The 16902-nt window shown below is 35.7% G+C and overlaps 1 protein-coding gene across 1 annotated transcript in view; it reads right to left on the reverse strand.

Annotated features, from left to right (window-relative positions):
* oxr1a (oxidation resistance 1a) overlaps window positions 1-16902 on the reverse strand; it is a 330273-nt gene that overhangs the window by 17669 nt on the left and 295702 nt on the right. Inside the window, 3 exon segments of the mRNA XM_030157978.1 lie at window positions 895-1529; window positions 4050-4234; window positions 11758-11910. Coding sequence (XP_030013838.1) covers window positions 895-1529; window positions 4050-4234; window positions 11758-11910 — 973 coding nt within the window.

A 16902-nucleotide genomic window follows, 5' to 3' on the forward strand; every position in this document is an offset into this window, starting at 1 on the left:
GAGGCAGCTACAGTTTTCTATTTATAACAGTACAATGAACATAATTTTAGCTGAGCTACAGTTATCATAAAGTGGTAAAAACTCTTGCTGTGTTTAAAGATGTTACGACATTTGGGGATTTAGAGTCTATAAAAACAACCATAATCCTGGAGCACTGCAGGGATGGTTGTTTTTTTTTTTGCTGGCACTGAAGATTATATTGAATAAAACCCAATATTGTGAATTACAATCAACATCTACTGATTAACATTAACTATGAAATTAAAGTTAGTAATGGAAGCAAAGGCTGCAAAAAAATGCCCTATTTATCCAGAACATTGTGGGATAAACTATAAACTATAACGATCTGAACTCATGATCCTATAATCTCAAACAGCATAAACATAAAATGCAACTTTGTTCTATGCTTTGTAAAATTTAGCATCTGTCTAAAGAAACGTAAAAGCCAACGCGCAAAGGGATGCAAAGTAACACCTCTCTGGTTGCTGTCTCAGAAAATGTTTTGATGTCGGGTTAAATCGCCGCCATGTTTTCCCCTTCGGGTGCTAGGTGTGTTTGTGGCATTGTGCTGTTTGATAGGCTTTAGCTTATCGCCCAGAGGAGCGGCCCAGACCACCAGAGCTGGAGATCAAAGAGCTCCATAAAGCCCCATAAAGCCCAGCGAGCTCAGCCGAGCTGATAACAACAGAGAGCCTGCATTTTTTCCCCGTCTTTATATTCCAATTACTAGGACGGAGGCAGAGTGGGGACGGAAGGCTATCAGGACCCAACATGAGAGAACTGATACCGAAGCAGCCGAAGTGGAGACACATTCACTTTGATTCTCTACAGACGGATGCGGCTGTTAAGTTGCAGCTAAAAGACAACAGAATCCTCCCATTAAATGGTATTTACCCTCTGCAGAGCTCTGTGAGCCGTCCTTTTGTGTCTGCTCTACGTTCTCTTTGCCTTGTTGCATAGTGTCTGTTTTGGAGACATCGGTCCCCTCATTGGCGTCCCCTTGTGGACTGGCAGAGGCGGGGTCTGCGGCTCCGGGGCCCGCCGAGCTTTGGGACCCCGGGCGAGAGCTGCTGCTGTTGAGACCCTGGGCCTGGCTAGTGGTACTGCTGGTGGTAGTGGGTGTGCTTGGTGGCTTTTCTACACTGTGCTGCTTGGATCCCATGGCTGACTGGCTGTCATTTTCTGTGGCAGTGTCTGGTGGATTGTCCTCTGCTGTGGTGGACGTTTTCACAGCGGTGGGGTCTGAGCCAGGGGCGCTGGAGTCCCTGGCGGGCTCCACCTGGGTCACGGTTTGCACAGACTCCGTGGAAGCGCAGGAGGACTTATCCAGGCGGAGGTCCTCATTAGACGCTTGCTCCTCCTCGCGGATGGGGGACAGCTCCGACTCGGTGAAGACGTCTTCGGAGATGGAGCCCTCTGTGCTGCGTGGGGCCGTGCTGCCGCTGTCATTGGCCCCGGGGTCCCTCAGGCGATGCTCCGGGTCCTTCTGCTGGGAGGGATGCCTCTCAGCTGGGAGAGGCTCCAGGTCACTGGAAGCAGAAGAAGAAACGAATGAGACACAGAACTAAACTTAGAATAATAATGAAGTGTCTGACGTGTTTCAGCTGAACCAAAAGGCTACAAATGACTAGAAATACTGAAAAAATAAGACACTATAACATGAAAACCGAATGCTCCAGACTAACAAAAATGTTTGAGCACATGTAAAACAGTTATAGTGTATTTCTGCAATCTCATAAAATTTTTTTACGAACATTTACAGTTATCTTTCATAATGAATATGGTAAAAAAGTGCAATTTTTTTTTTTTTTTACTATAACACACTCTTTTAAGCATTTAATGATAATAATAATGATAATTAATGGCCGAATACTGAAAGTTAAGTTTTTCCTTAAAAGTGGTGCAAAAGAATTGGAAAAAGGGATATTTTCTGACACTTCTATTGCAAAAAAACCCCCAAAACATAAGGAAATCTAGGCGGCCTGTTATAAAACGGTTAACTGGTGCAGAGAGGAGCTTCTCATTTCTTCAACAACCATCAATTTGTAGAGTGCATAAAGATTGGACTCAATGGAGAAAGGTCATGTGGTCAAAGTCAAGTGATGACCCATCATGCTTAGCACCTACAGTCCAGGCTTGTGGGGGCAGTGTTATGATTGGGGGTTGGTTCAGTTGGTCTGGTCTAGATTCACAATATTGTGTCCATAAAATGATAGAAATTAACATTAATACCATGGCAATTACATGTCATAATCAAAGCTAAAGGCTAAATATTTGAGTGTGGGACTTTTTTTTTTGGCCTGACTCCATCATTTTATATAATATTAATAAACAAAATAACTGTACTGTCACAATATGCAGCTTCTCACATGCAATGTTTTTCATTGTATTCTCCTACAGTCAACTAAATATCTTTAAGTTTTGACTAAATAAACAAAGTAAGCCATGTTTCTGAAGGTCATGAAGACAGAACATACATACGATTACATATGCAAACACAGACCGCATTAAAAACAGGAGGTCGAGGTCTGGGTATTACATGCAGTGTGCTTGTTCAGTGTTAAGTTTGGTCAGTAAGTGAACTGGTCAGATAATATGTTGGTTTGAGTAATCCTTTAACATCCTTCATCACAGTAAACACCTTTTATACCTGTTAGTTATGTTACATAGTGAATTACTTGTGCCTTGCAGGGCTTTGATCATGCATGACTGAGTTTTCATTTATGCTGAAATTTAACAAAAACTGAAAAACCCACAGGTGATACTGCACAACATCCAACAGTAATCAAATTCCAGTTCAATAATCAATTACTCATTCTATTTTTTCATTTTATGAGAACATTTCAATGCATATTTGACCTCACTGTATGCAAGAATATTTCTTGCTAAAATCAATCACATTAGACGTGGATTATAGGTGTTTTCTCCACAGATCCACATCCTTCAGGCACTTGTTGCCCGGGTTTGTGTTCATGCAGTTGGGTCAAACAGAAAAAGCAGAGACACAGACAATGGGTCACAGCTGGAGGAACAGCTGGGCCTGGCACAGAAAAACAGTCATTTACCAGAAGACTAACTGCTCCACAGGCAACACTCAACCAGCTAAACACAGCAGTGTCCAGATAGTACCAGCAGAACCCACAGACCACACAGTCTGCAGATACACCATATGGACAAAAGTATGTGGACATGTTGAATTAGGCTGGGCTAAAAAACAACAATGAAAAATGTCATGGGATAAATATCATTGCATTAGGTAGTTTTGTTTAAATTGTTATCTTTGCCTCAAAAATTCCTCAGAGATGGTTTTTATTCAATTTCGCACAATATCGATTTTTTTATTTTTTTTTATCCATGACTATGATTTTAAAGGTTCCACCTCTAAACTTCTAAAATATTTTTTATGCTCTGACTATAAATAATAATTTTCTACCACAACTAACCATCTACTTCTTCACATCTCACATAGGAAGAAAAATCTCCCATTAAACTTTAAGGCAATATTGATGTTTATATCTCAAATCAGCATGACCAGGATACCTTACAGCTGATGATATGTCCCAATATTTTTGTCTATATAGTTAATAAACATCAATATTTCAAAAAGGAAACAACGGAATTCAACGTGTCCCAATACTTTTGTCCATATAGTGTATCTAACTTAAGCAAAATGACAACAATCGAAGTAAAGTTAAAAAAAAAAAAAAGAATCAGACAAAACTGTGGGAGGAAACAACTGAATCCTCTGAAGTGGCTGCTTCCTACTGCATAAAGAGGTGAGCAATCAGAACGTAGGAGGGTGAAGCTACACTTCATTAACCCTGGTGTAATTGCTGCTTCCTTTTTATTTTTGGAATGTAGCGGAAAAAAAAGAATTAAACTGATGGTTGATCACTGATGCAATCTGACCATGGGAAAAACGCTCTGAATTAAACAGTGGTGGAGGCCATGAAGTGATCTACGTAGGAGTACATTTACATAACGACATGTACGCTTACAGAAGGCTTTTCTACAACAGAGACTATTAGCGTGAATGTGTTTCCTCTTACTCAGGCACCGTCTCTCTGATCTTGGGGTCGGTAATCTCCTTATAGATGGCGGCAGACTGGACCTCCTCCAGAGGACACATGATGCCGTACTCCTCACAGCCGTGGGCCTGCACCAGTGGGTCCATCCGATGAGGATCAAACATGATGTTGTTGGGCGTCACCAGCAACACCCCGCTCACTGCACCCTGAAATTAAAAAAAAAAAAAAAAAAAAAGAATAGAATTGAATAGAATAGAATAGAATCAACGTCCTTGTATCTCACCAGCATGTTCTATCAAGAATCAAAACTAAGCTGAATTCGAGAAGTTGTCAGATTCTGTTCTATGTTAGAGTCCTGTGGTCTGGATGCAGGAGATCAGTCTCCCAATAGAAGTGGGTGGTTCTTCCACTGGAGGAGAACTGAACTAATTCAATCAAAGTCCATATATGATTTCCTATCAGTGATAAATAGGAACTATATTCATATCTCTAACCATTTCCATGTTATAAACCATCAAAACATGACCTATTAAAAGTAAAGGCACATTTTCATATTTCAAAAATCCATAAAAAAAAAAAAAAAAAAATCAAAATTTATCAAAACCTTAAACTTTGCAGACATTGTCCAAAGGAAGCTACATAAAAAAAACCTGAAATTAATTTGACCAGTAGTTTCAGAGAAGATTGTTGAAATGTAGACATTGGCGATGTTGTGTTTGACCCCTCAAGGTCACTCAAGGTCATAGGTCATGGACCCAAATGATAGTCCATATATGACTTCCTATCAGTGCTCAATAGTAACTATATTCATATCTCTAACCATTTCCATGTTAAAAGGCATCAAATATAGCCCATTATAAGTAAAGGCAAATTTTTAATATTAGAAAAAGTCGTTAAATGTTCAAAAACAAAAATTGCTCAAAACTGTGAACAAATTTTGAAGACATTATCCCAAGGAAGCTACATGAAAAAATTACATGATCCCAACCAGTAATTTGAGAGAGGAAGATTGTTGAAATGTAGACATTAGTGACATTGTTTGACCCTTCAAGGTCACTCAAGGTCAAAGGTCATGGTACCTAATGAAAGTCCATATATGACTTCCTATCAGTGCTGAATGATATCTCTAGCAATTCCCATGTTACAAGGCATCAAAATATAGCCCATTATAAGTAAAGGCAAATCTTTAATATCTGAAAAATTTGTTAAATGTTCAAAAATGAAAATCAATCAAAACTGTGAACAAACTTTGTAGACATTGTCCTAAGAAAGGCACAAAAACATTTAAATTAATCCGACCAGTAGTTTCAGAGAAGAAGATTGTTGAAATGTAAACATTGGTGATGTTGTATTTGACCCTTCAAGGTCACTCAAGGTCAAAGGTCATGTACCCAAATGAATGTCCATATATGACTTTCTATCAGTGTTCAATAGTAACTATATTCATATCTTTAACCCTTTTATGCATAGGCCACTCCAGTGGACAGTTATTCTTCAGCTGTTCTCTTGTATATTCATGGGTTTTGATGTTTTAGTTCCATATCAGCCAACACAGTGGACACTTACGCACCATCCCATACAATGACATTCAGACCATTACTGTAACTTTACTGTTCTTGATAAACTTGATCTGCACTAACATGTTTAAGTGTAAATCAATTGTTATTTGTAAGACAAGAAGTTTTTTTTTGCATATTATCTCCATGAAGTGAGTATTACTAGCATACAATATGTTAAAATGTGAGAAGACATCAAATTAGCAGCATTAAAAATGTTTTTATTTTAATTGTTTTCATATCACTTTCTGATATTGGGTTTTAAACATGTTTCTTTACTTCAAAAATTAAATGCATGGATATTTTTGTAATTCCATAGGGAAAAAAACTTGATCGCATTGTTTTTTTAATGCCTAAGGAGGCATAAAAACACTGAAGAAAAAAATCTTGACTAAGGTTCTCACAATTCATGCATGAAAGGGTTAATCTTTTACATGTTATAAACCATCAAAATATGGCCCATTATAAGTAAAGGCATATTTTTAATATCTGAAAAATCGGTCAAAAATCTAAATTTCTCAAAACTGGGAGCAAACTTTGTATAAACAGAAATAGAAAATCTGAAATGAATTCAACCACTAGTTTCAGATGTTTGAAGAAATTGATAATAAAAATGACAAAGATGAAAATGACACCTTCTCAATAGCTCATGGCTTATCATCTGGTGAAAAAAAAAAAAAACCCATGGAGAGGAGAAGGTGATCCATCAACACTTTCAATGAGTACATAGACAGCTTAGCATGTTCTCCACCACAAAAAGTAATCCAAAGAGCCGATGTCACATAAACTACTAGAGGCCAAATCCATTTGAGACCACAAATGTCCTAAATCAAGTAGAAGTTATTGACTGCCAGCGCTGACCACTTCAGTGCTTTCATTTGGTACCTGGGAGTGAATCAGGACTGGTTCGATACCATGGATCTGAGCGTCTGAGAGCGTGACAGCTGCTCTAGTGATGTGTGGATCAGCTCGGACGTCGTTTCACGCATAAACCACCCACATGCCACCCCGAATATTTACCTGCACCCTGTTACACAACAGCATTATCTGTCAGTGGAACATATACGGTATAAAATTAACCCATAAAGATCCAGTGCTTCTTTTCTGTCAGTTCCTAAATTAAATTTTCTCTCTATTTAACTTTTCTTAAGCAATTTATCACCATTTATTATACATATATATTACATTATCTTCTGCATTTTGTGTTTTTTCAGTGAATATCATGTATTTAATTCACTGATCATGTAGATGCTCACAAAAGTTCAGATTAAAGTTGAAGGTTATTATATCAAAAACAGAGAAAATTAAAGAAAAAGTGACTTTTTCAGTAAAATCCATTAATAACTGAACATAAACCAAGTGTGTCCATCTACTGTTATTGATCCAACTCCATGGGTTTTACTAGTGAATCAATGTTGTAGAAGATGACGGTGTTTCCATGGTAACTACGGAGCCTCTGAACATCCAAATGGGTCACATCTGATGACCATGAAAAGATGAAAAGCTGTATTTTACACCTATTATTTACATGTATTGATAGAATTAGTGGATCAACAGGTATTAAACAGTTAGTTCAGTAGATGGTTTTAGTTGCCTGTGACTGTTATCGTCTTTATGGGGGAAGGGTTAATGCGATGCAAAAAAGGCCTGTACAAAAATAAGAAACTCGTTATTGGGTTAAAATGTCTTATTTCAAGTAAAATTATCTGCCAGTGCAGTAAGAACATTGCACTTGTCAAGTTTTCTTAAAAAAAGAAAATATTATCTAACGATTATAGAATGCTAAAATTATTGTTATTTTTTTAATACTTTATTTGTTTTATCAACAGACAATACAACACAGAAACTAGGGGTCACTGGTTGAACATAAAATATTTAAATGACAGACAGTAGTAATTATGCTTTGTTTTGTTTATAGTCCAGCCATTTTCTCCAGCACTCTATGAAGATATGTTCCTTGATCCATAAGTCAATCTCTATTTCCTCTTTTATAGCCACTGATTCTCACGGGGTGCATCAGTTTGGAGCCAGTTCCTTGTAATGGCCTTTTTGGAAGCAATTACAAGAATTTTAAAGAGGTATTTGTCTTCTTTATCTAGTATCACCTCCAGGTAGCAAAAAAAACTTGGGGTCCTTAGGAATTGTGTAAGTCAAAATGCCTTCAATTATTGCAAAAAGCCTGATAAAATTATAATTTTAGGCAGAATATACTTGTTTCAAGTCTTCATAGTAAGATCTATCTATCTATCTATCTATCTATCTATCTATCTATCTATCTATCTATCTATCTATCTATCTATCTATCTATCTATCTATCTATCTATCTATCTATCTATCTATCTTATTAAGATGTAATGATTCAATAGATATGTATTCACTGGCAAAACTGCATAAAACAAGAAAAAATTAATTTCTTGAGGGCAAACAGTTACTGTGTCCTCTACACAAAGTAGCTCGTTTTGTTATAAATATTACTTAAAATTACTTGTAACATGTAAATGGGGTAGGTCAAGATAAAAAATTCTTGGAACAGGTCAAATAATCTTAACAAGATTCCGTCTCCATAAGTAAATAAATCTAAAAAATGATCTTTCAAGATAAATATTCCAAATTCAAGTCAATTTATCTAAGTCAGATATTCCTTTTTTTGCAGTGTTTCCCATATTAGAAAAATGAAGCTTAAAGAAACTATCGTGATATTTCAGAGAATCTAATTAATATCATTATCTTATGATTAATGATGTATTATTTCACCCACGTACGTCCCATCAGCGATTAATCACAGTGATATTTTTGATGACTCAGCCTGTCCAACCTGTGAATATAACATTTTCAGGCAGAATCAGGGGTCTGCCATCCTGCCAAACCTTGTTCAGTAACCCAATATATAAAAAAAAAAACTGTGTGTATTTTCTTATTTGTAGTTAAAAACAAACTGGTGTTGCAAACTGTCAAACATTAAATTTAGAGCTGCGTTATTCCCCTCGTGTCACAAACCAAACTACACGCTAATGCGTTTTGTGTCATTATCTAAATACAGCTCAAGAACAGGAGGCACTATGAGCGCTTGGTTCACTGGGTAGCTAATTTGTGTCTCATTTCATCAAACTAATGTGTGAGTCTCTAAATATATTAACAGATATATTCTGTGCAGTGGGATGCAGGTTAAAAGAAAGTCAATGATGAGTCAAATTAATGTGTCTCCTGAGCTCCTCCTCTTAGAACACAACCAAAGACAAAACAACTGCGCTATTAGATCTGACTTCAACCAAAACAGACATTTATAGATGTAAACCAAGTAAAAAACAATATTTAAGCACATTTTTAACCTATAGACATACAGAATTTAGATCACTCGTTCTACAAAGCTCGTCTCTGTCTTGTTAAATCTTATGACAGACCTCAGGTTTTTGCCTCAAATTCAGTTAAACAAGTTAAAGTCGACTGGATTTAACTAGAAAAAAAACCCAGAACAAATCAGCTAATCATCCCTTTGTGTCTGTGTTAGTTAAAAGCTGTTTAGACGCTCCATTATAATAAAGGCTGAAGTCAGTTTATAGTGGAAATGTGCTTATATAATTTTTTCTTTTGTTCAGACAAGGAATAGTTTTTAGTTTTTAGATGTTACCTGCTTGACAGTTTCGACTGTGACTTCAGTCTTCCTGGAACAAACTGGAGGAAGACTGGAGTCACAGTCGAAACTGTCAAGCAGGTAACATCTAAAAACTAAAAACTATTCCTTGTCTGAACAAAAGAAAAAAATATATTTACATAAACAGAAGACAAAATGAACGTCTTTAGCCTGGAAATGTGCTTATTTAAGACAAAAAACACAAATTCAGACACTGCTTCATGGAAAATACAATGTCTTTAGGGATTCTGTATTGCCTGCAAATAATTATTTTTCTACATCCTAACCCTAAAAATGTTTAATAGCTACAAAAAATATCTACATGGGTATTTTCTATTATTTTTTCTAAATAATTTAACGTTTACAGTCTGAGGCCCCTTAGAGACTAATATGAATATTTACCAAATTTGTAATATTTATTCATTTTCATATGGCACCAAAAAGCCTCATGTTCATGTTGATATATTATTCTATTTGATCTAGATTCACTTATATTTTCAGCCAAAATGAATTCCAGTTGATGAATAGTGAATCTAAATGTTCAGTAAATCACAGCTGCAGCTCAAATCAGGAGAGTGTCTGCTGTTTTTAACCAGTTACAAACAAGAAACCACACTTCTATGAGCGAAATAGAAAAATATTAATGCAAGTGACTCAAAAGTAACTTGGTTTTAGCAGTTTTTGCACTTCTTTAAACAAACTTATTTATCAAAAGGAGGTTTTATACTAAATCTGAACATGTCTACAGAGGAAATGATAAATAAATAGAGCCCGACCGATTATAGCGTATCACAGATTAATCAACATCGGCCAATATGTAGCCAATGTATTAACTTTTTTGCTGTGCGGCGATTCTGTCACTCGCTGCGCCTGTGTGTGTGTGTGTGTGTGTGTGTGCTGCCTGGAGAGTCAGAGGAACAGTAAAGCGAGTTAGTTTCACTTTCACTCCTGCTTGGACAATGACGCTATCACCCCCACACACACAATCACATAATCACGGAGCTACACCCCCCCCACTCGCGCACTCTGACAAGGATGGACTGCTAATCCCTTCTGCTCCTGACTGCATAGTTTGCATTTGAAAGTTGTGTAAATTACCTTTGTGAGATAAACAAAGACTTATGCAACTGTTAATCCACCTGTCCACAATTATCTAATGTAAGATTATTATATCCTGTGTAGATCAGTGTTCTTATTTCATTTATCGCCCAATATATCGGTTTTATCTGCCAATATCGGATATAGGTCGATATATTGGATATCAGCTTTTTTTTTAGCCCCCAATATCGGTATCGGCCCCAAAAATCCCATATCGGTTGGGCTCTATAAATAAAAGCCTGATTCTACACAAATCCCCTTCATATAACGGCTTGGTACCTACAGAGGAGAATTAGGGCCAATGGAAAAAAATAAATGAATTAAGATCCAAAATACATATTGTTTTATTATGAAAAAAAAAAAGTCAGAATTCTGAGAAAAAGTCAGAATTCTGACTTTAATCTCAGAATTGTGACGGTTTTAAATACTTTTTTTAGTATTATCGTTCTGAGATTAAAGCCAGAATTTTGAGAAAAAAAGTCTGACATCTGACTTTTTTCTCAGAATTCTGATTTTAATCTCAGAATTCTGACTTTAATCCCAGAACTATGACTGGTTTAAATATGGTTTTAATTATTTTTCTGAGATTAAAGCCAGAATTTTGAGAAAAAAAAAGTCTGAAATCTGACTTTTTTCTCAGAAGTCAGACTTTGATCTCAGAATTCTGACTTTTTCCTCAGAATTCTGACTTTTTTCTCAGAATAATAATAAAAATATATTGGACATTATTTATTCTTTTTTTTTCCAGTGGCCCTAATTCTCTTCTGTAGGTACCTCCTGCAGCTCAGACAAATAAAGGCCTGGACTCTTCTTGAGGAAATACTTGTAACATTCCAGCAGTTTTTCATATGTTTACAGGGGGACAAATGCAAAACCATAATCTCCTGTTTTGGTTTGTGTTCGTTTTTCATTCGACTGTGACTCATATGTTCTGATCATGCTTTGGTTTTGGCTACAATTAAGTCAGACATTTTGCAAATTAAGATGACTCATATTGCAGTTTTTGGTAACGAATCAGAAGATCTAACTATTTCTAATCATGTTAGCATAATATCTTTCACTTTATTCATCTTTTCTCTCCTGTCTTTTGGTTGCTCATAGTTCTCTGTGAGGCTGTGGAGGTGTGTTTTTGTCCAGTCTCTTTCATTGTGTCTTCTTTTTTATTAATTAAACAGCTGAGAAATAAAAAGTAAATAAGCACATTGAATTTTGTTTTTAATCTAAAGTGTATTTTTATGTGTCTAATAATTCCACATGAACAGATGATCCGTTTAAAGCACCAAGCGTGCACCTGCTGTTGGGAGCTCTGTTGTATATTTACTGATTCCATTTGATACTTTGATACCATTTTAAATCATTTTTTTCCCTTCATCCATCTGTCACATCCAGGGCTGTGTTCTGTCACATGTCGTCACTCACACACTTTTCCGGTGCAGTTACTCACCTTGCCGTCAGTGATGTACTTGCAGTTGATTTTGAGGAACTTCTCGGTGAGGGCCTCTTCCTCCTCGGAGGTGGATGACACCACTCTGGACTGGCGCAGGGCCGAGAACACAGGGGGGTGAACGGTTTCTGGTCTGGGGGGGCCATCGGAATCCTGAGGGAAGAGGGATGGGTTTAAGTGTGAGGAAACATTCACAACTTTTTTTTTTTTTTTTTAATTCAAATTTTTTATTCAGAACAGTCTCATAACATATTACACAGGACATCATTGGAACTAAATATACGTTCTATTTATCTACGTGTTTAAATGATTGTGGACGAGTGCACGGACAACTTTGAAGCAGATGTGTATATCAGTGGTAGGGGTGTTTATTGGCAAGAATCTGGCGATACGATACAAATCACAATACAAGGATCACGACACGATATATGACGATAAATTGTGATACTGTTAAAAAGGCAATTTTTTTTTTGTTTGTTTATTTTTTTTAAATGATTATTTCCTGGAAAAATGGAATTACACCAGAAATCTGCACAAATACTAAACACAATTTTATTTGATCACAACAGGATCTAATGCTATATCACAAAATGTTCCTGTGTTAAAACTTAAATTATGTTTTACAGACATTACAGTTTAAGGTCCTGCTCAAATGTTCATATTCTATTAGTTCATAACTAGCATCATAACATTATTTTTGTGCGATCCCAACAAAGGAACTAACATCTGCCTCTCCCAGACAGTAAAAAGTGCTTTTAGGATGCTTCAAATACATATTTTTTTGGAAAACAGTGTTAAATGTAATAAATAAGATATAAACAATAAAGAAAACCAAAAAAAAAAAAAGAAAAGAACCTCCGCCATATCTGCATTTGAATAAATACCCAAAAATATCGATACAGTACTTTTTAATATTGATACAGTATTGTGAAATGAAATATCGCGATATATTGCAGAACTGATATTTTCGAACACCCCTAATCAGTGGTGGGTGTTAAACTCTGGAATCCTCTTTTTAATGAGCTGAAGGACTGTAAAAACATATTCCAACTCAAAAAAAGTGTATCAAGACAAAACAATGAGATTATATGAACAGTTATAAGTTTTTACATTTTGCTTCATATTTGTTTTGCATCTTGTGACATATTTATTTGCTTATTTTGGTCTGGTATCGTAACTGTTTTACATCATTTCATCAGGTATATATGTACCTGTGCTTTATTTGTTTTGTACTTCCTGTATATGTAGTTTTGTATTCATTTTTGGATGCATTTTGTTTGGTTTGTCTGACTTTATACAGTATGAGTTTATAGCTAGTTGTGTATCGCTAACCATTAGGGCTATTATTATTTAGAAGGGGGCAAGAAGTATAAGATTTTCTTCATCCTGCTCCTTTTCGAGCATGGGTGTGTATGTTTTTTCACCTGATGATTACTGAATGTCTGCTGATGAAATGCATTCATGGTTATGAATGAAATAAATGAAATGAAATGAAGCACACACATGCAAAAAAAAGGTACAATACAAATGAAGTAAATAAGTAAGTAAATGGATAGTAATAACAACGATAATAACAAGCTTGTACGTATAGCCAACCACACTTCTAGGAAATAAGACAAAGAAAATTATTTATAAATAACATTCACAACTTTTTTTCACACCCTGTATTTTGTGTGAATATATGTACAATATTCTGCAAAACCCCTTGTCCAACATTATGTTTGATGGTTTATTAAAGTTCTAATGAGCACACATATGCATTTGTCAGTCTCTGTATTAAAATCTAATGTGGATATATGTGAAGTGTGTACAACAATAAAAACAAAAGTTTCAGGAAAAAAAAACAATTTCTATAAACCAAAGTGTTTGTTCAGACAATATGAGATTTTTTGCATTAATTTTGTTTTATTCAGATTCTATAAACCAAAGCGGTCGTATTTAGTGTGACCTGTTTGTGCTTAACATGTCTTTAACCTTTTGTTGTCCTTCCTGTTTGTAATAGTTTGTGCTGCTTCTTATCATGGGGTCAGGGGTCACACTAAATAGTGACTTGAACCTTTACAACCCATTTAGTTCCTTTTTTCATGCGTCTTTTAAGGCTGTGTATATATTTTAAATGTGTATAATATATATACAGGGTGGGGAAGCAAAATTTTACAATATTTTGAGGCAGGGATTGAAAGACAGTGTATGACCAATTAGTTTATTGAAAGTCATGAGAATTTATTTGCCACAAGAAAATTTATATAATAGAAAATGTTTTTATTCTATGTGTCCTCCTTCTTTCTCAATAACTGCCTTCACACACTTCCTGAAACTTGCACAAGTGTTCCTCAAATATTCGGGTGACAACTTCTCCCATTCTTCTTTAATAGTATCTTCCAGACTTTCTCGTAATAGTTTTGCTCATAGTCATTCTCTTCTTTCCATTATAAACAGTCTTTATGGACACTCCAACTATTTTTGAAATCTCCTTTGGTGTGACGAGCGCATTCAGCAAATCACACACTCTTTGACGTTTGCTTTCCTGATTACTCATATGGGCAAAAGTTTCTGAAAAGGTATGGATAATAGTGTTAGGTATGATTATGACATCAATATATGTTTGGTTTCAAAACAATTGACGTAGTGCCTGCTGAGAAAAAACAACTAAATGTTCATTGTAAATTTTGCTTCCCCACCCTGTATTTGTATTTTTGTGCTGTATCTGATGAAAAGAGAATGATAAATAAATATTTATGCTCATTTCAATCCTGCAAAAACAACAAAGATAAAGCTGGAAGAAGACTTTGTCACAGTTCTCTCTCTAATATATATACAACTTTGTATTATAGACAAAACTAAACACTACTTCATCTTGTTTTGAATCTAAATCCAGTTCAACCACACAGAACATCATGAGCATTTGATTCACCCAAAAATACACGGTGTATCTAATTTGTGTCTTATTCCATCAAACTAATGCATTTGAGCCTCTAAATACATTATCTATATATAAACAGATATTTTCTGCACCGTGGGACGCTTGTGTTGAAAGAAATCCGGCGACGAGTCAAACGAACGTGCCATGTGTGTACCTCAGATTCACAGTGGTAATTAGGTGAAAAATGTTCATGAGACTGAAGTTTTAATTACTATGCTTCCCCCCCCCAACATGCCTAGTTACTGTTATATTATTAGCGACTAACATCCCCTTGAGTGACCTCGTGCACAAAAGCGACTTCGCTATGTGCGTCACGTGGGCGATTTGTGCATTAACACACATCTATGAGTTTGTGTGGATGCCTTTGGGTGAATGCTTCATTTATATGGAGTTCCTTTCAATTGTTTGTGCAGTCGAATGTAAAGTAAACTCCTCCGCTACTGAAAACCACTGAAGAAGAATAAGGCTTCATAAATATGCGACATTTTCCTTTTTATGTACTCTAGTTGGTTGTAGAGAGCCTTAAGGCAGCAAAACATGGTAAGATAAATCTATGGCTGTGTAAAGCAGTAGCAGAAATATTAGACATAGAATATATTTATGATGCAGTTGCACTTTTTTATGGAGTATGTGCCAAATGATGCGCAATTAACAATGCATGTGAATTATGCTTCAGCTGTGTTGTTCTATCATACTGTATGTCGACGCATACACGATAAAGCCATTTTGTTGCAGTTTCTTCATCTCCACCATGGTAACAGTGCAATCTGCCACAGATGGCGTGTCTGCTGGGCTGGAAACGCGAGGTGTGGTGGGCTTGGTGTTTGTACCAGTGGCCTGCTGCCATGCCATGTCTGAGCCACAGGGAGAAACTGATTGAAGTCTGTCTGAATAATCGTCCATGGGGACAATGATGTGACTCAGAGACATTTAGTAGAATGAAACGGGTTGTTGGGCTGATTGACTGAACAATGGCATGCGACATGGACTGGCGGCAACACTGAGCCAGTTTGCATGCACACGAAAAGTCCAATCATCATCTGATTTATGGAGTTATTACATTATTCAAGTGATAATGTGATGACATATTTTATCAGATAACAGCAGTGATCTGATTACAAATAATCAGATTATCTCACCTGGGTTTCTCCCCAATAATGAAAAATAAATAAATAAATAATTAATAATAATAATAATAATAATAATAATAATAATAATAATGATAATAATAATCATTTTAATAATCCTACTATAATAGACGTTCTGTGTCCGATGCGTGTCCCGATGTTGCAGCATGGGAGGGCGCTACCGTACAATGGCACCACGGCTACAATAATAATACAATAGTAGTAGTAATAATAATAATACTAATAATACTAATAACAATAATGATAATAATAATAATAATAATAATGATAATAATAATCCTACTATAATGGATGTTCTGTGTCTGATGTGTGTCCCGATGTTGCAGCACGGGAGGGCGCTATCGTACAATGGCACCACGGGTACAATAATAATACAATAGTAGTAGTAATAATAATAATAATAATAATAATAATAATAATAATAATAATCCTACTATAATGGACGTTCTGTGTCTGATGTGTGTCCCGATGTTACAGCACAGGAGGGCACTATCGTACAATGGCACCACGGGTACAATAATAATACAGTAATAATAATAATAATAATAATAATAATAATAATAATAATAATAATAATAATAAATCACATTTATAAAGCAATTTCATTCAGTGGAATCTCAAAGTGCTACAGAGAGAAGACAATTCCAATAATTCCAATACTCTGATGTCTTCATGTATGTATACAAGTTAATTTGATTTCTTTCGTTCTTTTACATCTGCATGTGTGTAAAATAGAAAAGAAAAGAGAAAAGAAAAAAGAAGAGGAAGAAATTGTAGAAGATGCAAGTGTCAAATGTGAAAATGCTAAGACGATAATAAGTTGGAGTTTACCATCACTGGGGATGGGAATCAAGAATTGGAATCAGTTGGGAAGTGGTTCCCAGTAGCTGAATTCATTGGAATCATTAGTTTGTTTGCATAATGATTCTGTTCATCAGTTCCACGGTGTCATCACATTGCTTCTGTATTTTGGTTCTGAAACGCTCTAAAGTATGGTTATATTCAGGTAAAGATGACACTAGGACCATTTCTAACAGTTCCAGAACTTCCATTTTGTTGGAAGTCTTGACCTTA

This window comes from Sphaeramia orbicularis, chromosome 16 (assembly GCF_902148855.1).
Source record: "Sphaeramia orbicularis chromosome 16, fSphaOr1.1, whole genome shotgun sequence".
In the NCBI taxonomy this organism is placed as follows: Eukaryota; Metazoa; Chordata; class Actinopteri; order Kurtiformes; family Apogonidae; genus Sphaeramia; species Sphaeramia orbicularis.